The sequence below is a fragment of the Xenopus tropicalis genome, chromosome 5 (assembly GCF_000004195.4).
Source record: "Xenopus tropicalis strain Nigerian chromosome 5, UCB_Xtro_10.0, whole genome shotgun sequence".
Lineage (NCBI taxonomy): Eukaryota > Metazoa > Chordata > Amphibia > Anura > Pipidae > Xenopus > Xenopus tropicalis.
The window spans coordinates 76,878,933-76,903,924 of NC_030681.2; the positions used below are offsets into that span (position 1 = coordinate 76,878,933).

A 24,992-nucleotide genomic window follows, 5' to 3' on the forward strand; every position below is an offset into this window, starting at 1 on the left:
GGACTTGGGACACCTTGAACAAATAATTAAAAATAGGTGCAGCTCTTTTTTATTTTTCTTTCCTAAAAATAATAACTTAAGCACAATGAAACTTACCCCCAGTAAGATAAAACCTCAACCTTCTGCCCTGGGACAGTGTGTCTCTTCAAAAAAACAAAATTGCTCTGGTCCAGGGCATTTGGCTAGGAAGTGCCATGCTGTAATTTTTTTCTTTCTGACATTAGTCTGTGTGGGCTGAATGGTTGTGCAGTATAGCAACACAAGAAAGAAAGCAAGTCTTATTGTACTGCACAGGCCAACCCCACAGTAGTGTAGAGACTACCTACCTGGGAGAGGGAAAACAGTGCTAGTTTGGTGCCCCCAGCCTAGTACCCTGGGATGGTGTGATTTGTGTAGAAGAGGTGCACCTACATGGGGAAGAAGGCTAACATTTTTGCTAATTGGGTAGTGCCTAATACATTGGCACACCAGTAAGTTGACCTTTTCTTGTCCTTTAATGGCATTATATCTTGTAATGTAACCAATGGACTTCCTACAGGATATATGATGTATAGGATATATATCACTGTGATCAGAATGTGGTTTTTGAGATTTTGAGAATAAAAATGGGAAACAACTGTTGAATTACATTTGTGTATGCATTTACAAATTTAACTAGGTCTTTTTTTTTAATAAGTATTTTTTTCATTTTTGTATTTTTCATCTCTATATTGACCTAAAAATACATTATTTCTTACTTGTCCAATCCTTTCTTTTATACTATTTACACCAAGCTGGATGGCACGTGCAGTTTGCTTATTATGCTAGCACCAAAAAAAAAACACAACACAAAACCTATTTTTGTCAGATAAAAGTAGGAGCTACTTTTCTACCAGTGTGGTGTGTCATAAACCTAAACTGTTTAAGTTGCAGTCTTTCTGGCTACATGCCTCTACCCATCTCACTGGAATTTGTGGAAAGGCCACAGAGGTCCCAGCCTAGAGGAGTGCATGGCACCCATGGGCTGCATTTTGAAATTCACTTATACAAAACCAGAGTCGCACTGAGACCTCTACCTGCCCATTCTAAAGATGATTCACATTTCTGACCTCTCTAAACCTATATATATTGTATAAATGGGTTTTATATGAGGTTGATGAACTATTGCTACAGTGTAGCACATTTAACTGGGGTATCAATGTCTGGGAAGTAAGGTATAATTTATCCCTGTGGCTGTGTGCCAGCCACATATGGAGAAATTTACTTCCCCCCTTAACTTTTGCTTGATTTTCTATAGGTAAACAGCAATAGGGATCTGTGATTTCCACCCCCCCCCCCCCCCCTCAGCAGCACATGCGACACCCACATGTACTGTACATACCATGAAAAGCCCTAGCTGCAGCTGTAAATCATTAAGAAACATAAAGGATGTTATTCTAGGCCTCCTGACCCAGTTCAGTTTAGTCAAATTCCCACCAGGTAGATTTGAGTATTTCAGCATTATGTTAAGTTTGCAGTGTTTCCTATATTGGTTGCATGAGCACTAGGAAATATATGTTTATGCATGTGTATGGATGGAGAGTTATACAGATTCAGGCTGTAAACCCCAGTAATGTTTATACATGCAATCCCCTGTACTGTCCACCTCCTGTATTGTTCACACCTCAAGCTCAGACTATAGGAGCAGTGCCAGAGTTAGAGAAGAGGATGTCCATGGCAAAGTAGGACATAAGTAATGTGCGGATTGGGAAAAACTCCACCCATACCCAATGCTAACCCGCAAAATGTTGCCATTTGTAGGACCCACACACCCCTGGTTTTCTGCTTCATACGCTACTTCTACATGCGCCTCCAAGACAGGGAATCTTTTGGAGCAGAGGAGGAGTGTACTTTCCAGTCTGACCCACTCCTAACCCACATTGCTCATCCTAAATTTTAACCAAAACCTGCCTGACAGTCCAGTTTGGGTCAACCCATACATATAGGACATCTAGGGACCCATGTAATCTGCTATTTACGACTGGCAATCTGTGGCTTCTGGCTCATGACATAGACAATCACTGGGGGGCTGCTGGGCCTCTGTGTAAATGAAATACCAGGGTCTATTTTTGACTTCCAGTCCAGACCTGGCCCCATGTTAGGATCATGCACACAAACTGGATGTTGTGTACCCTGCAGCTCTAACAGTTATTGTAGACCTGCCTTGTGGTCTCCCATTGTATCTGTCAGTAAGATGCTGCTGAGTTACAGTTAAAAACACCAAAACTGAATTACACCTTTACATATTGTCAGTTATTTTAAACATGAAAATATAATTGCTTTTGAAAGCAGTATCTCTCTGCCTCTTACTATTCTTTTTGAATATTAAAACAATATAGCACAGTGGTTCTCAACCTGAGGGTCAGGACCCCTTTGGGGGTCGATCGACCCTTTCATGGGGGTCACCACAACATGAGGAACTGTATTAAAGGGTCTTGGCATTAGGAAGGTTGAGAACCACTGATATAGCAGAAGCCAGCTGATGGAAGTTTGGAAAAAACATGCAGGGCATTGTGGGGAATTGAGTTTTGGCTGGAGTTGAGCATAAAGAACAACCAATGCTTTCAACTGCAATTACAAATTTCCATATATGTATGTATATTGGAAAGGTACATAGAATGAAATTTTCTTGAAAAAAATAATTTGGGGGTTTACATTCTCTTTAGACAGCTTGAGGGCTGCATTTTGACCATCTCTGGTGATTTACACACTATTGATGTTTTAGCTCCCCAGTGACATGCGTGGAAACCGCACAGCTAATCGCCCTTCTTTCCTGCTCTAAAACCAGCCTCCACCGACTGAGTGAATATATCCTGTAACACTCAAGATTTTAACCCGTAATTAGCGATCTGTGAGTGCAGTCGTTCTGTAGCGCCCAGACGCAGACACTCAGCTGGCTGCCGCTGGAAGCAGTCGTACAAGAGCAGCTGTGATTGCGCAGGCCAGACATCTGCACTATCTTGTTGTATACGCTTTTCCCGTTGACTGGAAGGCAATCAGTACATTACTACGGTACGCAGAACAGCAAAAGCAAGTACTGCCCTATCCCAGTCCCCCCACCTCGTGTAAGGGCACGCAATCAAGCCACGCCCACTCTCTCCCTCTTGCTCCTTGTCACGCTCCCTTGCAGTGTCGTCACCATCATGGCAACAACAGCTGCGCCCGTCGCAGCCCGAGCCCCGAGCTGGCCCGTAGGGCAAAGTCACGCTGACCGGCAGAGGAGCGCCTTCCCAGCATGAGGTTCCCGGCGAGGGGCAGCTAGTGATTGGGGCACGGATAGCTTGTCAGAGCTGAGAGACAGTGCGCAGGCTCCCCCTCCATATGTGTATTTATATGGAAAGACATTTCCATTGGGGGAGGGAGCAGGCGTTTGAGAGCTATGTAGATAGTATGACAGGAAAAGCATACATGGACAGTACGCTTGTACATATCCCTGGGAGATAGAGAAGGGCATGTAGGACTACGTACGCACGCACATTTATTGCCAGAGACGTGTTTTTTTTCCTGTAGACATATGTGCATGTACAGTAAGTGCTGGCCAAACTGGGGCCGCCAGACACGGATTATCCAAAGGCAGCGCCGGCACACGCTTGCTCCCACTCTCACGCACACATATTTACTGAGCTGCTGCTGCTGCTGGGCGGTCCCTGTGTGCGGGGAAGTCTCCGGGCTGCAGACACATCTTCCTGTCTGTAGCGGGGGAAGTCTAGAGGAAGCGGGGATCCTAGCACCAGGGGGTTGTGGGAGCCCCCACTGCTCCTGACAAGATGTTCTTCCTGCGCCTTGTCACGGCGGATTATTATCTGGCTGCCCCGTTGCCTGGGCTTGATGTAACAAGGTCCCACTTCAGAGACGGTCCGGTGCGGAGAGTGCCAGTGGTGAGAGTGTTCGGGGCCACCCCTGCAGGTAAGGAACTGTTACATTCCATATATTGCCTCTGAGGAAATAACTGGCTTAGTGAGGAATGGCAGAGCATCCAGGAGTCAGACAAGCAATAACATAGACCACCTTAGGGTCAGGCACACAGGTAGGTTGGCTGCCACTGGGTAGGGTACACAGACTGGTATATGGACACCACAGGTTAAAGCATACACATTAGACAAGGTCCAAGTATGAGTGTGAGGTACCATAAATTGGACTATTCCAGCATTGGGCACATAGAGTGCTACATGGCCTGTCCCAGCTCAAGTACACTGACACTACTGTTTTAAGACTAGGAACACAGGTATGTTATGGTATATATTGGTTTTTACTGTATGAGGCACATTGACTGGGTCAAGGAAATAGACCTTGAACATGCTTTGCATTCTAATCATTACAGGGCCTTCACAGGATTTGCTATACTACATTGTGAGCAAAATGGTCATGGTCAGAGACACAGAGTGGGGCATGATCTGGTTATCAGGCAGACTGGTACACTGGCGGTCATCAAGGCTTTCACACGGTCTGAGTAGATTGATCATTCAAGGTTCAAACACAGTCTGGTAAATTGGCCACTTTACGCATGGGCACACAGGACTAGGTCCGGCACATGGCCAGGGTATCCATATCAAGGTCAGGTATACAGGCTTGGTCAGGAGTGCTGCCCCAAGGTGAGGAACACAAATTAGGTTAAGGGACCTAATTTATGGTCAGGCACTTAGACTGAGTTATAGGGTGCACCAGGGTCCATCATGCAGGGTGTAATTGTTTGCTCCAGGACCAGGAGTCATTCCAGGATCAGGTGTTTAGATTGAGACATTGATGTTCATATATGTGTTTGGTATTACATTCTAATTGGTCTAGAGTCTGGCACACATTCATGATAGTTATCCTAGGGTTAGCCTCACAGGAGCTCATTTACCATCACTGGGCAATTTTGCAACCAAAATTGACAGTAACCTATAGCAATAAGTCAATTTGCTTTGTTTATCAAGCTCAAGCTGCACCACTGAAAGCAAACATTTCATTGTTTGCCATAAGTTACTTCCTAGGGGCAAATTTGCCAAGATTTGGCCACATCAGGGCCATATACATAGACTTGTATACAGTTTGCTGTCTTGTCAAAGACACTGGCAAGGAAGTGGATTTAAAGGAGAAGGAAAGTAAACACACTGAACATTACAATTTCTTATGCACCTTTAGTGACTACGATTGTTGATTTTTAATTTCTAGGCCAGAGTACCTGTTCTCTAAAAAATGAACAGGCCCTGGGTACTGTCTTGCATAGAGCAGGATACATCTTCTGTTTACCCTCCTCCTGAAATAGATCTATCTCACTTTCACAGTTTGTTTGGAACTAAGTACATGTTCAAAATGTTCCCCCATAGCTCCCAGGGCATACCAAGAAAGGCAGTTGGGCACCATGCACTGTGTAGACCTGTACCTACTCGCTCATGTTCCTGGCTTGAATAGGCATTAGCATGCAGAGGTGATGTCACTTTCACTTTTGCAGACCAGAAGGCTTTGAGAACTCTTGGCTGGGTTTAACATGGCATAGTCACTTAAGCATCAAAGAGATAACTGGCAAAAGCTTGTTACAGTCCCCAATTGCTTAAATCCAGTTTGCAATCGTGTACATGACTGGTAATGTGTTATGGGCCTTTCTGGGCAGAAGGTATCAAGTAAAGCTCACCCTTTAATTTAGATGGGTGTGCAAAACAGTCAGTACCAAGAAATGCTATACTGCATATGTGCTTACTGCATATGTGCTTAGCAAGGCGACTAAATGGACACCTGTAGCAGTGGTGGCACTATTCAGGAAAGTACCTCTCCACACCAGCTCAAGTAGAAGGCCAGTGGTTCTACTAACTGTGGGGCCTAAGAGACTGATACTCCCAAGTTTTTTGATTGAATTTTGTAAACAACATCTGGCTAGTGAAGTATGTAATAAGGATACTTTATAAACATTGATTTATAGCATTTATTTTATTTTGTTTTGCACTGCAGGTGCAAAGCATGCACGATGGAAGCAATGTTGTGTATAGATAGGCGTGATATAGTTATGTGCATGAAGTGATCTGTGGGAACCCCAGGTAAGACACAGGCTAAACATGGCCCTAGCTGGAACATTTATCTGAATGGGACCACAAGAAATGTTCACACAAAGGTACAGGGGCCTTTTCCTCTCAAGGCGACTTCGGCAAATCGTGGCGCTGCGTATGCCATCCCACCAGTGATTTACATTATAGCTGGTGGGATGGCATTGCGAGGAGATTAGTTACCCGCGACAACGAAGATTTGTTGCACAAAGACGAATCTCCCCCATGTGTCACTGCCCTAAGGGTTACTGTATAACATTAAAGGAACAGTAACACCAAAAGTGTTTAAAAGCAATTCAAATATAATTTACTGTTGCCCTGCACTAGTAAAACTATAGTTTATATAAATAAGCTGCTGTGTAGCCATGGGGGCAGCCATTCAAGCTGGAAAAAAGGAGAAAAGGCACAGGTTATATAGCAGATAACGGATAAGACACCATTGTATTCTACAGGGTTTATTTGTTAGCTACTATGTAACCTGTGCGTTTTTGCCTTTTGAATTGCTGCCACCATGGCTACACACCAGGGTTTTTATATAAATTATAGTAGTGTTTCTGAAGCAAACACACAACTTGTACCAGTGCAGGGTAGCAGTACATTATAGTACCTTAAGTCTGCTAATAAAATTATTTAAACAGTAATTAAACCCAATAGGATTGTTTTGGCTCCATTAAGGATTCATTATATCTTAGTTGGGATCAAGTACAAGGTACTGTTTTATTAGAGAAAAAAAGGAAACCATTTTTAAAAAATGTGAATTATTTGATTAAAATGGAGTCTATGGGAGATGGCTTTACCATAATTCAGAATGTTCTGGATAATGGGTTTCCGGATTAGGGGTCCGATACCTGTATCTTCATTTTTTGGTGTTACTGTTCATGTTGCCAAGCTAGCGGATCTTCTTCCGATATCCCCCACCTACGGGTGGGCGATATCGGGAGAATCCAGGCTAATTCGATTGTTTGGCCCTGGATAAATGTGTTTCAGCAGAATAAATTCCATACTGGTATGCATTTACACATGTTTTTAGAATAATGTGAATATGCTCACAGCCCCTAACAGCAACCTCCTATTGGCATACAGTTCCTTAATTAATCAATCCAGAATGTTTTGAAACAGATCTATGAGCATTTCTAAAACCAAGTCACGCAGTCAGATTGAAAAGCATGAGCTGAAATTTAATAAATCATTGACAGTGAGCACTGTAGCAGTGAGACTCAAGCACATCTTAACACATTGTATTGCCCTGAATACTGACAGACAAGGACAGGGTGCAAAAAAAACTGATTCATATAGAAAGTGATTGCTGGGATGGGGTAAAGTTCGCACTTACATGCCCCAGTTTAGCGGTTTGACCAATTTCAGTCATGTTAGTTAATTGTCTTGCAAGGTATGTCAATTGTTGGGCAAGTTTTCACAGGTTGTCCTGTGATACTTTCGTATTACAAATGATCTACCCAAACTGAAAGTTTCAATTTCCAGTGCATCTTGTCAGTGGGTTTAGTTGTTGATAAAGCAAGAAGAGCCACATGTCCTGTTTACTGTATATTTTCAAAGGAACACTTACATACCTATACATCCATGTGCATTGCTATGTTTCAGTATTTTTGACACAATTCTATGTAGGTCAGCCAAAGTATTGCCACCTTTACAGTATCTGGAAAGTTGACACTGGAACATGAATTGATTTTAGAGAGAATTATATTTGGCATTTGAGCTGGGCTTTCATGAGTCAACATTGGCATTTGATTGGCAGCTCATTGGCTTTCATGGTTGAGAATTGGTCACATATGTATTGGGCAGGTTTGAAAATAGCTTTTTGTGAGAATCACATAGTTGTTGATATGGTTCTTTCCCACCAGAGACCTCTATAGTTACTGATTTTTAGCTTAGGGGCCAAGTAATTGTGTATGGCTATCTTAGATACACATGGTGTGACAGATTTAAACACTTCATTTGGCAGATACTGCTATGTGCATGCCCAATATCCACACTTTATTTACATGTTAATGTACGCAAAAGTGCTAACTGTAGGCCAATGCCCTGTATGGACTAAATTAAAAATCTATAATTTTTGCATTATTGTGGAAAACCCACATTTCATGATTGCTGCAGAAATAATATAATTCCTTTGGGTTATTAAATAATTTGTGTTGTGAATCCATTCCATGTTTTTTCATGATATCCTCCCTTTGTTTCAAATAATTATTGCAACCACTGGATATTTTAATCTGTTAGAAATTATAAGACTGAAGGAAGCAATAAAGCAGATGTGGCACAAAATCAATTCATTGAATGTATGTACGTGCATATCTATGTGTGTATGTATATTTGAGTGTTTGTTTGCTGTGAGAGGAAGATTCTGCATAATGCTCCTTGTGATAGTACACAGTGGAAAGAAAGCTTCTTTTGTGCTGTTACTTACACTGCTTACAGGATTTATACAGAGTTGGTGGGGAGACCTCACATGACCTGCCTGTGAGTGAGGTGGGAAGCGCCTCCCTTTATGCGTAGTGTTACCCAGAGGGCATGCAGAGCTGCACCTCCCTATAGACACAATCCTTTGCCTGCTAATGATCAAGGAGGATGTATCGAATCACCTGCAAGCTGTGCTCTCTCTCCTCCCTTTTCCTATGTCTGCTCTTGTCTCCAAGGTTATTTGTGTCTGCACATGACTGTCATTCACAAGTGCTGATATTTCTTTCTGTTCCCAGTGCTCGGAAAAAAAAATGTACATGCACATTGTGCATTCCTAATGACTGAGCTGTTCTGTGTCCTGCAGACATAATGATTTCAATATAATAAAGCCTATTATCAAAATGTGTTAATAATTTGCTTAATAGTGTGTCATGTACAATAACAGTATAATTGTTGTTGCTTGCTTGTCTGTCTCTGTATTTTATTTATATACAGATATATCAGGATGAAGTGCTTTAAATCTAGATCTTTAAATCTGTGTTTGGCTTTTGTTCTGTTTACATATTTATTAAGCCATACCTATTTTTGCCATTAAACTTATTGATAGGCTATTTCTCTGTCAGGAGAAATCTCCAGGTGTGACATTATCCTAAATATTTAGGTATGTTTAGCATGATATGTGTAGGTCTAATATGTAAAAAGTACTGTCTGTTGGCTAATTAAAAGGTAGGCTGCTGGTTGTTGTATTTCAGAAACATCTGTAAGGTCTCCAATAGCCAGATGCTTGGCATATATTGTTATTTTGGTTCTGATATAATGTGCCTTGGCAACTGTTGTTGCAGAGTATTTAATGTGTTTTAAATTTCTACCTCCCTAATTTATTATTTGTATTAATACTATAAAATTTAGGAGTGGGCTGCTGGGTTTTTTTTTTTATTTAGCAACTTTGAGAATTCTTTGGGTTTAATGTCATTAGTATATTAAACAGTGATTTTAAGCAGTAATATCTTAATGGTGTTTTCTGGAAAGCATATTCTCCATTATTAAAGTTATGGGATTTTCAATCTTTACCTGCTGTAGAGTAGTGGCACACACAGAGGATATAAAAACACAGGCAGATGACAGTGGATAATCAGTTTGTGTGCTTCTACTCTTAGATTTAAAAGATGAATTAACAGATGCTATAAACTGTCTTCGGGATTGGTGGTGAGATTCAAATCATCCAAGCTAAAGGGGAAGTGCATATATTCATTTTCTGTATTTCAAACTGAAAATATTTCTCAGAATCAAGTACAAGGTACTGTTTTATTGCAGAGAAAAAGGAATAAAAAAGGAATATTAGATTAAAATTGAGTCTATGGGAGATGGCCTTTCTGTAATTCAGAACTTTCTGGATAATGGGTTTCCGGATAAGGGGTCCGATACCTGTATATAACTCTTAATTAGAAATATTTTGGTGCCATAAGTAACAAGGCTAGATCTACTGTAATGTTTTTCTTAACAGTGCAAACTGGGAATCAGAAACTTTGTTGGCAGTTCAAGATGTACTAGTGCTATAAGAAAAGGCTTATGGGCCCCATGTTAATGCCTGCAACTGCACCCTACTTTTGCATGAGACCTTCCTTCCACCCCCATGTCATCACTTGAGTGGATTCTGGCTGCAACACTGCAGGCCTCACTATAGAAAGCCTGATAAATTTCTATGAAAATAACTGTAGTTTTCTGGTAGGGATTACATTTGAATTATTAAAGTTACATGGAACTCGGCAGTCCCAGATAAGAGCTAGCTGAACACAGCAGGGCTGGTAAACATGCTGCAGTAAAAAAAAAAGGACTTGTGCTACAAAGAGAGATTTGTACGTGTACAGAATAGGGAAAACTACGACATGTCAAATGAGTCGTTCTTATTATCTAAGGTGTTACCAGGCTTTTAATAAATGAACCAAAGAGACATTCCTTTTCCGAGCCTTGCTTGCTTTAGGACAGAACTATTCCTTTTTTTCCCTACAGAAAATGGTCAGATTAAAGAAATAGATTTTGCGTAAGTGATATCTACTTAAGAACACATTTCATGTATTCGCCAAGAATTATTAATAGGTTCTTTATTACAGTCATACCATGTACACAACCATATTTCTAAACAGGGTTACCAAATAAAACTATGTATGCAGCATTTTGCATGCATTTATTTATGCTGAACCTTATAAATTCTAAATGTTAAAGAAAGGTCCTTAACTACTGCCATTAATGTCACCATGGTAACCACTATAGTAAGATCTTGATAAAACATGCAGGCGCCCCTAATACTGTCGGTGAAAAAGAACACATTCATGCTTACAAAACCAGAACACATCTGTCTCATATTTCCTCTATTTTCAATAAAGGCACATTATACTAAACAGTTTTGGGTTAAGTAAATGATACATGTTTTTTTTCTGAGAAAACAATGGAGCACCTGTGTTTGGGAGATGCTTTGTTAAAGTTATTCTTTTGTAAAGCACTAAAACAGAAGCAGAGAACATACCTCTGCAGAGCAATCATGGATTCTTATACTCCTGGTAATAAGCTAAAACATGCCGATAAGTAATGCTTCATGTGGAGAATCGTCTGTGAAAATAAGATTTAATGAACATTTAATAAAATTTAATGATGCAGTAGAAATGATAACATGATAAAATATAAAAATGATAGTAAAAATAAAATCATTAATAAACAGGGTATGCTCTTTCGTTAAGAGATATTTAACATTTAAATTCACTCATATTAGGTCAATAATTATCATATAGAAAACAGTTGATGTGAATTGGTCTTCATTTTTAATTCTTTCTGGTTTTTGGTTAGGATTGGTTTTTAATCTGTTTGTTAGGATTCAATTCGCACTAGCAACAGGACAGTGGTTGTGCCTGAAATATGAATAGGAAATGGCCTGAATAGATAGGTAATTAAGAAACAAATCTTTGTTGCTGTGGGCGACTAATCTCCCCGCAATTCCACCCCACCGGCAAGAAAGTAAATCGCCGCGGTATTGCTATGATTTGCTGAAGACACCCAAAGTTTCCTCTCATGGCAACTTTGGGCGACTTCAGCAAATCTTAACGACACGTATGCCATCCCACCGGCGATTTACGTTCTTGCCGGTGGGGTGACATTGCGGGGAGATTAGTCGCCCGCGGCAACGAAGATATCCCTAATATCCCAGTCTGCCACTACTAGTAGCAGCTTACGTATAGTGGCTACTAAAATAGACAATGCTGATCATTTACTGATAATTGTCTCTATGTGTGTTTTAGCAGAGGCAATTTTCAATATTGTCTATGGCAGGGTATTTTTTTGGCATTTAGTAGCTGTGAAAAAGCAGCTGCTGCTAGTAGCTCTATGAGTCAAAGAGACAGTTTTCTTGCCTGCCATTTAAAGAGGCAGAAGAGGAAGGCAGTTTGAAACACTGCTAAAATTAGGAATTACCCCTTGAACACATTAGCAAGAACAGAAAACACATAGGGGCCCATTTATAATTGTCCCAGCAATTCAATAAACACATAGGGGCCCATTTATAATTGCAAGGGCAGGTCCTTATATTTATAATAATGTACTAAAACACAAGCCTTATGCTTTTTGAATAGCCTTTCTTCTTTAAACTTTTTTAAGTCTGGCTGTATTGTTTTCCTCACCAGAGGAAACTTTGAATAGTGATTTAAAGACTGCAGTAGCAGCAGCAAGTTACTAGTGGACTTAATTGTTACCACCTGGGGCAGCATAATGGGAATGAAGGTAATGAGTTTAAAAATCCATCAGATATTATACAGAACAAACTAGAAAAAATCAAGTAGCATACCAATGGAAAAAGAAATTGGTCTATCCACACAGCAATAAGTAGCTGAGAGGGCATTGAACAAAATTATCAGAATCGTGCCATTCACTTGCATTGCAATTTCATGAAAGCGTGAATGCACTTTTTTATTGGTTGACTGGAAACATGGATGTCTATTTTTCCTAGTGTCAGTTGCCAGACAAGCAAGAGCTTTCAAACATTTAGGGGCTGATTCATCAAAGTATGAGTTTAAATCCCGAATTGGGTAAAATTCAGATTAGATACGATCATTTCTGATGATCACAAATATCACGAAAATGCTTCCGAAAAAAACGGAATAGTCACATTTTCATATTGAACAATCGTAAACAGCGGGAAAACCTTTCTGACTTTGATCCTTCTGTGAATGATCCGAAGCTTGAAAGAATCCGAAACTTTCGTACTCTGTGCGACAATACGATTTTGGCGCACAAATTTTGTCGCTAAGTACGAAAAAGTCACGGAAAGGTATGAAAATGTTGCAGAAAATACGTACAGTATGACCAAATACTAATTTTTTGTATTTCGTACCTGTCGTACTTTAATAAATGTGCCCCTTTGTGTCATGCCTATTGAGCTACTTTTTGCTGTGGGAACAAAAAGCTAATAATTGCCCTGAAAAATAAAGTAACCCTTCTAAAAATGGCATAAACAGAAAGAGCAGGTCATGCATTTTTTTCCCCTTTGTGTTATAGCCATCTTTTACCACTTTCTTTACCTTTCTCTTCCACCGCTTTCTTTTCTCTCTTTTTTTTCCCCATTCTTTCCATACAGGCCTGTGTGCAGATACAGTAGAGAGTCGATGCCAGCAGATCCAACGGTTCTCGACCTGTTTATAAACAGCCCCTTGTGGCATTTAACTACTAATTAGCCCTTTTTATTCGCTTTTTACTCATCTCGCCCCTTTCTCCTTTATTTTATGCTGCCCCATACTTATGACTATTCAGTGTGGCTTTTTACCTGTTTTCTTTTAAAGGAGAAGGAAAGGTACAGTCACTGGGGGTGCCCAAATGTTAGGTACCCTAGTAATTGTAATCGCTTACATTAACATTATTATACCCTGGGCTGGTACTCCTTTTAGGATCTGGTGTGGTTTTCTTTTAACAGGAGCACCAGCCCAGGGTATAAGGTAAGTGATTACAATCACTGGGGGGTGCCTAACATTCTGGTTGCCCTGGTTAGCAAAAGAAACATGAAAAGGTGATGTACCGTGTTAGCCAGTCAAAATGTTTACAGTGTAACCCCTTTGAAATAAAAAATAACAAAAGTGGTATAAAGGTGATACCTTTAGGGCTCTGGCACACAGGGAGATTAGTCGCCCGCGGCAAAACTTCCTGTTCGCGGGCGACTAATCTCCCCGAGTTGCCTTCCGCCTGCCATCCCACCGGCGAACATGTAAGTTGCCGGCGGGATGGCAGACGCGGCGGCGCGATTTCACGCAAATCGCCGAAAAAGACTCGCAAGTCTTTTTCGGCGATTTCCCGAAATCGCCCCGCCGCGTCTGCCCGCGAACAGGGAGTTTTGCCGCGGGCGACTAATCTCCCCGTGTGCCAGAGCCCTTATTGGCTTAAAAATGGAACTAAAATGTTCTAAAAGCTTGCTATGATTATCTCAGTTAGCCAATAAAGGTATCACCTTTATACCACTTTTGTTATTTTTTATTTCAAAAGGGTTACCCTGTAAACAAAAGAAACATCAAAGATGTTTTTTTTTATATTAAAACAATAGGCATATTTTAATGTTCTTGAGCAGTGTTCTTATTCCAAAATCATAAATATAAGGAAGGGTTAGAGTGGCTGCAGTTGAAATGTAATTATCTGCAATAAAAGGCTCTTACTGGCACATGTAGTGTACAGAATCTGTGAAGTCAGACAATGGAGCTTGCCTCTGCTTGTGTTGAGAACACATTTGTTTTGTATCTAGATAGCTGATGTAAAGAAAATATCATCCATGTAAAATTGCTATGGTAAGAAGGCGCTTTAGCACCTCATCATATAAAATATAGCAAAATTTTCCTAAGACAGCTCTGACATTAATATAATAAATCAAGCGTTGAAATAATTTGTATGCCACATGACTTATAGTAGCATATTCAGTAAACAAAGAAATCATCCCTATCCTGAAAAATACCTTTGCCTTTACAGATGCATTTATTTGGTGGGTTTTGTTGAATGTGAAAACCCAATGCCTTGTTTATATTATATACAATTTGACCAATTCTATAAAACAGCTGGTCTTGCAGGTCTGATTTGTCTGGATATTCATTTTATTTGCTTCCTCCAAAATGACCTGATGTTTAGCGACACAGTCATTCTGAACCCCAATCAAAAATCCATGTTTTGATTTCTATTTTAAAGGAAGGAAAAGACTAATAAAGAGTTAATTTCAAGCTGCAGGCATACCTTTAGTTCTTTCAATAGTGCCCTTAAAGGAGAGAGAAAGGTAAAAACTAGAACTCACTCTCCCCCTTAGGAATGTGGATCTGAGCCAATCAGCAGGAAGCTTCCTCATAGTTTAACTTACTGAGCATGTTCACTTGGTCTGGGTGTCTGTGCAGGATCGAGGCATTATGGGAACATTCTTTACACAGCTCAGTGTTTTTTCTTCCTGTTAGGCTTCTGATCATCTGAACAGGTGAAATATGGGGAGACTTAAGGGCACTATTGAGACAACTGAAGGTATGCCTGCAGCTTTGAGATTACACGCTAGTAAATTGGCAACACATAGAGCCATATGGTTTGGCCATTGGATGGTTTTTGAAAAAGCTGTCAGATCACTGCTTTGTTTGGGGAAGCTGAGATGGCAGTTTTGACAGACCGTAATGCAGTCCCTTCAGTCCCATTCACTTTGTACATTCTAAGTTACTCTGGCAAATGTGTTTGGGATAATTGTCCTACGGAAGATAAAATGTATCTTAAGACTCATTCTCTGTAGGCTGTAATTACTATAGCACAACCTGGTAAGACATTTGGCAGATGTTGCCTTAGTAGGATGGGTGCTTTCATAATGCAAACAAGTTTTAAAATATCTTATTTTAAGCAAGCTCTGGAAGATCATATTCAGCACAGCTTTTCCTACAATGATGCAATGTTGTTATGCACCCCCCCCCCCTCCAAAGTCTTTCACCATAACAATAAGGAGATATTAAATCTGGCTCTGATGAATACTTGCCATAAGTGTGCTAGTGCTAAAGTTTGACCAATTCTTGACCAATCTGCTGTTGGATGATTCACTAGAAGCAATTTTATGTAGTATAGAAACTAATAAGGAACATATTGAAGCCCTTTAGCTGTACTTTTGCATAGCAAACATAGCTGCTTAGCTCCATTCTTCTTTGTGTTGGTAATTTGTCCCAGTTGTGATATAAATATGTCGCTTTGAGAAAATATAACTGTTTCAGCATATCTGTATGCAGGTACATGTGGTTGTGCAGCTGCTGCTGACTATCGCACACAACTTGGGCAACATGGCTAGTTTGTTTTCAAACTTGATATACAGTGGAGGAAATAATTATTTGACCCCTCACTGATTTTGTAAGTTTGTCCAATGACAAAGAAATGAAAAGTCTCAGAACAGTATCATTTCAATGGTAGGTTTATTTTAACAGTGGCAGATAGCACATCAAAAGGAAAATCGAAAAAATAACTTTAAATAAAAGATAGCAACTGATTTGCATTTCATTGAGTGAAATAAGTTTTTGAACCCTCTAACAAAAAAAGACTTAATACTTAGTGGAAAAACCCTTGTTTGCAAGCACAGAGGTCAAACGTTTCTTGTAATTGATGACCAAGTTTGCGCACATTTTAGGAGGAATGTTGGTCCACTCCTCTTTGCAGATCATCTCTAAATCCCTAAGGTTTCGAGGCTGTCTCTGTGCAACTCTGAGCTTGAGCTCCCTCCATAGGTTTTCTATTGGATTAAGGTCCGGAGACTGACTAGGCCACTCCATGACCTTAATGTGCTTCTTCTTGAGCCACTCCTTTGTTGCCTTTGCTGTATGTTTTGGGTCATTGTCGTGCTGGAACACCCATCCACGACCCATTTTCAGTTTCCTGGCAGAGGGAAGGAGGTTGTCGTTCAGGATTTCACGATACATGGCTCCGTCCATTTTCCCGTTAATGCAAATAAGTTGTCCTGTGCCCTTAGCAGAAAAACACCCCCAAAGCAAAATGTTTCCACCGCCATGCTTGATGCTGGGGACGGTGTTTTGGGGGTCATAGGCAGCATTTTTCTTCCTCCAAACACAGCGAGTTGAGTTAATGGCAAAGAGCTCTATTTTGGTCTCATCAGACCACAGCACCTTCTCCCAGTCACTCACAGAATCATTCAGGTGTTCATTGGCAAACTTCAGACGGGCCTGCACATGTGCCTTCTTGAGCAGGGGGACCTTGCGAGCCCTGCAGGATTTTAATCCATTGCGGTGTAATGTGTTTCCAATGGTTTTCTTGGTGACTGTGGTCCCTGCTAATTTGAGGTCATTAACTCCTCCCGTGTAGTTCTAGGATGCTTTTTCACCTTTCTCAGAATCATTGACACCCCACGAGGTGAGATCTTGCGTGGAGCCCCAGAGCGAGGTCGATTGATGGTCATTTTGTGCTCCTTCCATTTTCGAACAATCGCACCAACAGTTGTCACCTTCTCTCCCAGCTTCTTGCTAATGGTTTTGTAGCCCATTCCAGCCTTGTGCAGGTCTACAATTTTGTCTCTGACATCCTTGGACAGCTCTTTGGTCTTTCCCATGTTGGAGAGTTTGGAGTCTGCTTGATTGATTGATTCTGTGGACAGGTGTCTTTTATACAGGTGACTAGTTAAGACAGGTGTCCTTAATGAGGTTGACTAATTGAGTAGAAGTGTCTAACCACTCTGTGGGAGCTAGAAATATTAATGGTTGGTAGGGGTTCAAAAACGTATTTCACTCAATGAAATGCAAATCAGTTGCTATCTTTTATTTAAAGTTATTTTTTCGATTTTTCTTTTGATGTGCTATCTGCCACTGTTAAAATAAACCTACCATTGAAATGATACTGTTCTGAGACTTTTCATTTCTTTGTCATTGGACAAACTTACAAAATCAGTGAGGGGTCAAATAATTATTTCCTCCACTGTATATAGCAAAGCTCCTTGATCACTTAGTTTGATCATCAGTTGTAAAAAAAGCTAATACCTACAACTACCTATACTATCTGTTGTAAACTTTTTAGGAACAGAATGAAAAACTGTAGTTGATTGGTTAGTTATGTGTGGACTGGCCCAATATCCAGGGGTTTACCCATGGGTCGCAAAGGTTCCAGCTGACTTCGGCACAACATTTGCAGGTCATGGGCGGGTTCGGGATGCTTTTTTCCTTAGGGCTCTGGCACACGGGGAGATTAGTCGCCCGCGACAAATCTCCCTGTTCGCGGGCGACTAATCTCCCTGAGTTGCCATCCCACCGGCGAACATGTAAGTCGCCGGTGGGATGGCACACGTGGCGGCGCGATTTCAGCAAATCGCCGAAAATGCCTCGCGAGGAAACTTCAGCGATTTGCAGAAATTGCCTGCGCAGCGTGTACCATCCCACCGGCGACTTACATGTTCGCCGGCGGGATGGTAGTTCGGGGAGATTAGTCGCCCGTGACAAGGGAGATTTGTCGCGGGCGACTAATCTCCCCGTGTGCCAGAGCCCTTACACTGCCAGCTTCTGGCTCTCAGCAGTATGACTGGGAGAGGGCCAAAATTCAAGGTTAAAGATGCACAGTGAGGTACTTAGTAGCAGCTACTCGTAACGACTACTAAAAGCCAGAAATTACCCTGCCATAGACAATACTGAGAATAGCCTCTGCTAAAACACACTTAGGGGCACATTTACTAATTCACAAATCCGAATCACGAATGTGAAAAAATCGTATTGGAAACCAAATTTTCGTAAGATCGCAAATGTCACGAAAATGCTTACGAAAAAATCGTATTAGTCACGATAATATCGTATTGGCGATCCGAAAGTCACGAAATTTTCGTACCGAACAATTGTAAACAGCAGTAAAACCTTTCCGAACGCTCATGTGTTCGTGCTTTTGTAAATGTGCCCCTTAGAGACAGTTATCAGTAAATAATCAGCATTGTCTATTTTAGTAGCCGTGACAAGTAGCTGCTACTCGTAGCTCTGTGTGTCTTCACCCTTAAGCAGCCAGTAATTTGAATTATGTCATGACAGGAACTGTGTCAGTATCACCATATAATATGGAAAATAGTTTCCCTTTACACTAATTTGCACTGAAACCAGTGATACATTGGTCACTGCAAAACCCTCTGAGCAGTGGCACTTGGGCTAATGTGTCTTGTAATAACAGAGAGCATATCTAAGAGATTATAGATATTAGATATTGTTCTAGCATTTTTAGGGCTCTGGCACACGGGGAGATTAATCGCCCGCGACAAATCTCCCTTGTCACAGGCGACTAATCTCCCCGAACTGCCATCCCACTGGCGAAAATGTAAGTCGCCTAAGTTGCCTCGCGAGGCATTTTCGGTGATTTGCCAAAATCGCCTGCGCAGCGTGTGCCATCCCACCGCCGATTTACATTTTCACCGGTGGGATGGCAATCCGGGGAGATTAGGTGTTTTAATTATGCATGCACAGAATGATTCTAAACGCCCATTTATCTGGGTGTTGTCTTGCTAAAATGTTTGCTGTACCACAGGCCATCCCTGTATTGAAAGATGTCACTAAATACATAAATTCTGGTTATTACTTTTATGGATTTGAATTTAAGTTTGCTAATAAATAATTTCAACATTAAATGAACCCAACAGAATTATTTTGCTTACGATAGCAATTAATTAATATCTTTGTTGGGATCAAGTACAAGGTGCTGTTTTAGTATTACAGGAGATCATTTTCTAAAAGGTTGTACTTTTGGAGATTTCTGGATAACGGTTTCTAGATAACATATCCTATACTAGTATGTGTAATATGTACTGTACAGAATTAGACACAATATCTAAACAAAAGTCCAAAGTGGGAAGTGTCTTTAGAGTAAAAATAATCAAGTATCACTTATTTATTATAGAATGCAAGAATGCTATTAACAAAACTTCAGTAGTCCTTGATATTTAATAATTAAAATGCATGTAGGTTCTTTCTTTTGGCTCTTTTATATCCTGTTTACACATTATTGCCTGTTCTGCCAGACATAGTTCCTGTGCCAGAAGAGGACAATGTTCTTCCTGTTGGCCTTTACTCATGAAACAGTGCTGATGTCTTACTAGCTAGCTAAATGGACAATATTATGTAAACTTACGTGCACAGTTCTTCTCTTGGGAAGAATGCTAGCTTAACCACAATACAATACATTAATTCAACTAGCTTCTCCTCAAGCCAAAAATGGCACAGGTGGCAAAATGAACCCTAACTTTGCAGATGTAAACCTTTAGTATTGAATGCATTATGATTACTTACTGCGGCTTGTTTCATGCATCATAGCTGAAAATAATGCAATAAAAAAAGGAAAAAAGAGCCTTGAAATTCTTGTAGAATTATTGTGTGCATTTCTTTTTCTCCTGCACACTTTTATTCTGTGTGCATCAGAATTAATGGCTTCTGTTGGTAAAAAATAATAATGGCTCCACATAATTCCAGACAGTTCTCAATATTAATTAAAATACATAAGTTTGCAGTCACGTTGGTAATATGGGTGCTTTAAATCAATAACTGATTTGCCTAGTTTCCAGTTTTTATCTTTGAATCTAGCTGAATCATTAACATTTAGAGAGACAGAAAGCTTGCTCTGTATATCTAAAGATTACATTTGCTGCAGTTTGCTGCAGTTTTGACTAGGGGTGAACTGAATCCAAAAGTTTTTGAGCAATTTTTGAATACTGAATCCTCTGTAAATATCTGACAGAATCCAAATGCTAATTAGAATATTTAAGTTTTACTGAACCCAGTTGCCAAAGAATTAGTCACATACCATTAAAGGCAGATTTAATAAAGGGGCACTCCACCCAAAAACTGATTTGTTGGCATAATGAAAGAAACAAAACTCAAAACCAATTTCCAGTATACATTCATTAAAAAATGTCAGTATTTAGTAAGGTTATTTTTAAAAATAATTGCAGTCAGAAACAGTTTTTGTATATTTCTTTCTGGTCTGTGGTTCTGGCTCTACAACAGTGTAACTGGGGTCAGGTGAATCTGTTCCAGATTTTATAAACTGGTTTGCAACATTGTTAGTTTTGAAACAATGTTGCAAACCAGCTAATAAAATCTGGAATGTTATCCAATGTTATCGTATCGCAGAGGGAGAACAAAAGGCAGTATGGTTACATCAACAAAGATCAGAGCATATAAACATTAGAGACTGGGTGATGTATGTATCTCTGTTCCAGTTGTGTACAAAGTCAGAACATAATCAAAGGAAAGGAATTTGTGCACCCTGGTACAGGCCACAGGGTCCATCAATGGGACACAATACATGTATTTCTAAATATGCGATATATGGGTTGACTTGCCCTTGTGGATTCATCTACGTTGGTGAGGTGATACCGAAGGTCAAGCCGCACTTATCTCAACATAAATCCTCTATCAATCTGGGATAGGGGTCATAATGCAGACCAATTGAAATGTATGGTTTTGGAAGGAATTCCTCCATTTAAATATGGAGCAAATCATGAAATTAATCTCAAGCAGCACAATTTGCCTTAATCTGCCCCATTTTTATATATATATATATATATATATATATATATATATATATATATATATATATATATAATGTACCCCCTTTTGTAAAAAATAGGGATATTATAAGTTACTGAGGAGTTACATGACCATAGAATGACACAAGGCCAAAGACTGAGTGCTTTTTTAGAGGTCATGGGACTCTGAGGTGACATTTCATATCATTATATTATACATGCACATTATGTATTGCATTAAACAAGTTAAGTGAGTCATGTGACAGAAATTTGCTCCACTAAGTACCATTTATAAAGATATAATTTACAGATTATTAGTGGCTCTTGTGTATAATTAAGATATTAACATTACAGTATATACTCTCAAAATGCAAAAAAAAAAAAATCACTTCAGCTTATGCAAAAGAATGCCTGTGATAAAATATTTCTATAAATGTTTTAACCCAAAAATGATAAATGGTGCTAGGGTTGATTGTCATGCAGTTAGAAAACAAGTTCATACATTTGTTTCCTCTGTCCTTGCTAAAAGTGCTGTAAAAATTAATCAGCTGACCTAACATTTTCAGGACCAATGGTAAAAGACACATGCTGTCTATTTAGTTACTACCATTTATTTGAGCTTCATGGCAACTCATCTAATGTTTAAGTTATGTGACAAAGCTACAAATTAAATTGATGTCTGAGTATATTGTATGAGTTATATGTTTAGTGAAAAGTTCTTTCCATAAGGAATGTGACTGATATATTCCTTATTTATTCAATGTTTATAATGATAGGTAGTTTTAGACTGTAAATGGTGGAGAATCTGTACCTTTATTAGCTTTATGTAGGAACAAGAAATGTGTGTTGTGATGCCTTAGGCTCTGCTAACTGCACATTTTGTTGATACTGGTATAGGATCCGTTATCCAGAATGCTCAGGACCAAGGGTATTCCTGATAAGGGGTCTTTCCGTAATTTGGATCTCCATACCTTAAGTCTACTAAAAAAATCAATGAAACATTAATTAAACCCAATAGGCTTGTTTTGCATCCAATAAGGAGTATTTATATCTTAGTTGGGATCAATTACAAGGTACTGTTTTATTACTGCACCGAAAAAGGAAATCGGTTTTAAAATTCTGAATTATTTGATTAAAATGGAGTCTATGGAAGACAGGCTTTCCATAATTCTGAACATTCTGGATAACGGGTTTCCGGATAACGGATCCCATACCTGTACCTTCAAGTTATATTAACCTGTGCTGTTGTCACTGTGCACTCCTTGTGGATGTGTTAGAATGCTCCCACAAGGCTAGACATCCTTAGGATAAAGAGCAAAGCAATCTTGTGGATGTCACTTGCACACAATAGGAAACTTGTGACCACAAAATGCAGGTAATTTCGAACTGCATGAATTATTACTAGCTGGAAAAAAAACTAGAAAGGAATGCAGAGCACAGGAAAGGCGTAGTTATGTCATGGTCTTGATAATGGCAGAGAACATGGGAGCCAGCTGCTTGGAATCTCTTCAAATGAAAAGGCAGCCCCTTTCTCATGAGACAGAGGATTTGTGTACAGTCTCTACATGCCAGGAATTTTGAAGCAAAATGCCCCAGTAATATGGAAACAAAAAAACATATACATTTGTATGCCATGTAATCAGACATGTACACAGTATGTTTAATGCTAAAAGACCTAAAATGCATTTCTGAAAACAGATGCCTTAGTGTTTCATTAAGCTCACACATTAATTATTAGTTGATTTGATTTAGTTTGAAGGATTGAAAATCATTAGTGTTACATCCCAGTAACCACTAGAATTTCTTGTTCTTAGCAACTTTGTACTTGGTCCTATTTTCTTTCTTAGTTTTTTAAATAATTTGCCATTTTCTATTTCCTGTTTTCAGCTACAAAATGTGTTTTGCTGACAATGGAAGCAAAGAAAACTATTAACAGAGGTTACATTAATATTATTATTATTATTATTAACATTTATTTATAAAGCGCCAACATATTCCGCAGCGCTGTACAATAAGTGGGTTTCATACATTGGACATACAGAGTAACATATAAGGCAATCAATAACTGATACAAGAGGTGAAGAGGGCCCTGCCCAAAAGAGCTTATAATCTATTGTTACTTTGGTTTCTATGTAACCATTCTCCTACTGCATGAGGCCATTGTGTTTAATAAGGCATACTAGCATATGTTAGTTATTATAGGTTTGTCACGTTTATATGCCTTTCTTTATGTACCGGTATATTTATATTTTCACAAACTGTTGTTTATTGGAGCACCCATTTCAATACCTTGCCATTGGGCATTTGAGGATTTGTTTTTTTTTTTTGTTTTTTTTAAAAACTAAAAAGTTTTATTGAGTTTTTAGAGAGTACAGAAAAGATGGACTGTTGGTGCCAATTTTTTTAAAAAGTGGCAGCTCTAATAGCCCAAGTTATATTCGCCCCTTAGCTTGGTTCGGCCAGGCTCTTGGAGTCAGCCAAATCCGAATCCTGCAAAGAACTTCTCCGATTTGGCTGAAACCCGAACCAAATCCGGAATTTGGTGCAGACTTCCTTGCACTTGTAAATGAGCCTTAATGTCTCGGTGACTGACCATTATGAAAAAGAGTGGTCCGTATCACTGGATTTGATATTTATTGCTTCTCGCTTATCTCACTATTTATTGGTTATCACTAAGTAAGAGGTCTCATTTTGGTTCTTTTAAGACCTTTACTATGTTAAATATCTTTTTTCTGCATTTAAAATTAAATTATCTTGCATTTTTGTATTAGGAAACCTGGGATTGTGACTAGTTATTTTGCCAGTGTATTGAGTAATTTCGAGCTGAAACTCTGAATGGTGGAGGTGATTACAAAATAACCTTCTATTTTTAAAGCCAAAGGTACTTTCATTCCGCAAAAATAATTTTCACTCTCTTCTCAAATATAGTTACATCAAACCATCAAATCGATAAAAAAACATAAGTTCTTTGCTTTCATGGTATTCGTGTGCCCTTATATGGATATTCTTATATCCATATTTCACTAAGTTAAAAAAAAAAAAGTAATGAAAACAAATGAACCCCTTCACTGCTAAAGGTTTTTTTTAACATCTCAAACAGAAAGCTACTGATCATTAGAAGTCAAGGAGTTAATGAACTTTACACAGTGATAATTTGTTCCCTTTCCAGTGTGATGTGTTTCTTGGCAGTTTTGTTTACAGTGTGATGGCTTGCCCATTTTCTGTTGTTTTCTAATACATTTTCTCTGCACTGAATCTGAACATGAGGAATTGGCAAGAAACTGTAAAAGCAGATTATTTATCATAATTATCACGTATGTATAAAATTGTTGAAAGTAGTGTGATTTCCATGATTTTTTTTCTTCATTGTTCTACAGAATGTGTTTGTTTTTTTTGTTTATTGAAATTGTTTGTACCAATGATTTCTATACACGCAGCTGTAGCTGTGGTAAATCTATAGTTGCAGTCATGGCATTCTTTCTGCCTCGGTATGCAGCATGACAAGAACCAGGTGGTGCAGCATCACAAGACCCAGAGGGCTGCAAATATCTAGAGCCAGAGGGCTACCTTTTTCCTGTGTTGGTTAGTTAAAATTCTTCTTACATCAAATATATGTAACTTGACACAGAGCAGAAAAAAATAAGTGAAAATACTTAAGGGCCGTGGTAAACGGGGACCTTGTTGCGGTCGACTTATCTCCCCGATATGCCATCCCACCAGTTGAATGTAAATCGCCAGTGGGATGGCATATGCGGCACCGCGATTTCCCAAAATTGAGGAAGTTTCCTCTCAAGGCAACTTCTGCGATTTTGGGAAATTGCCGTGCCGCATATGCCATCCCACCGGCGATTTACATTCAAGCTGGTAGGATGGCATATTGGGGAGATTAGTCGCCTGCAATAAGGGAGATTTGCCATGGGCGATTTATCTCCCCGCCTGCCATGGCCATAAAACTTCAGAGATTGTTGGATTAATTATAAGGAGTTCTTTTTTTTTTTTTTTTAACTCATATT

At 39.5% G+C, this 24,992-nt stretch overlaps 1 protein-coding gene across 1 annotated transcript in view; it reads left to right on the forward strand.

Annotated features, from left to right (window-relative positions):
* The first annotated feature begins 3,029 nt into the window (after positions 1–3,029).
* rev3l (REV3 like, DNA directed polymerase zeta catalytic subunit) overlaps positions 3,030–24,992 on the forward strand; it is a 103,644-nt gene continuing 81,681 nt past the window's right edge. Inside the window, exon 1 of the mRNA XM_002936929.4 lies at positions 3,030–3,924. Within this exon, the coding sequence (XP_002936975.2) occupies positions 3,786–3,924 (139 nt within the window). The 5' untranslated portion in view covers positions 3,030–3,785. The remainder of the gene's footprint in view (positions 3,925–24,992) is intronic.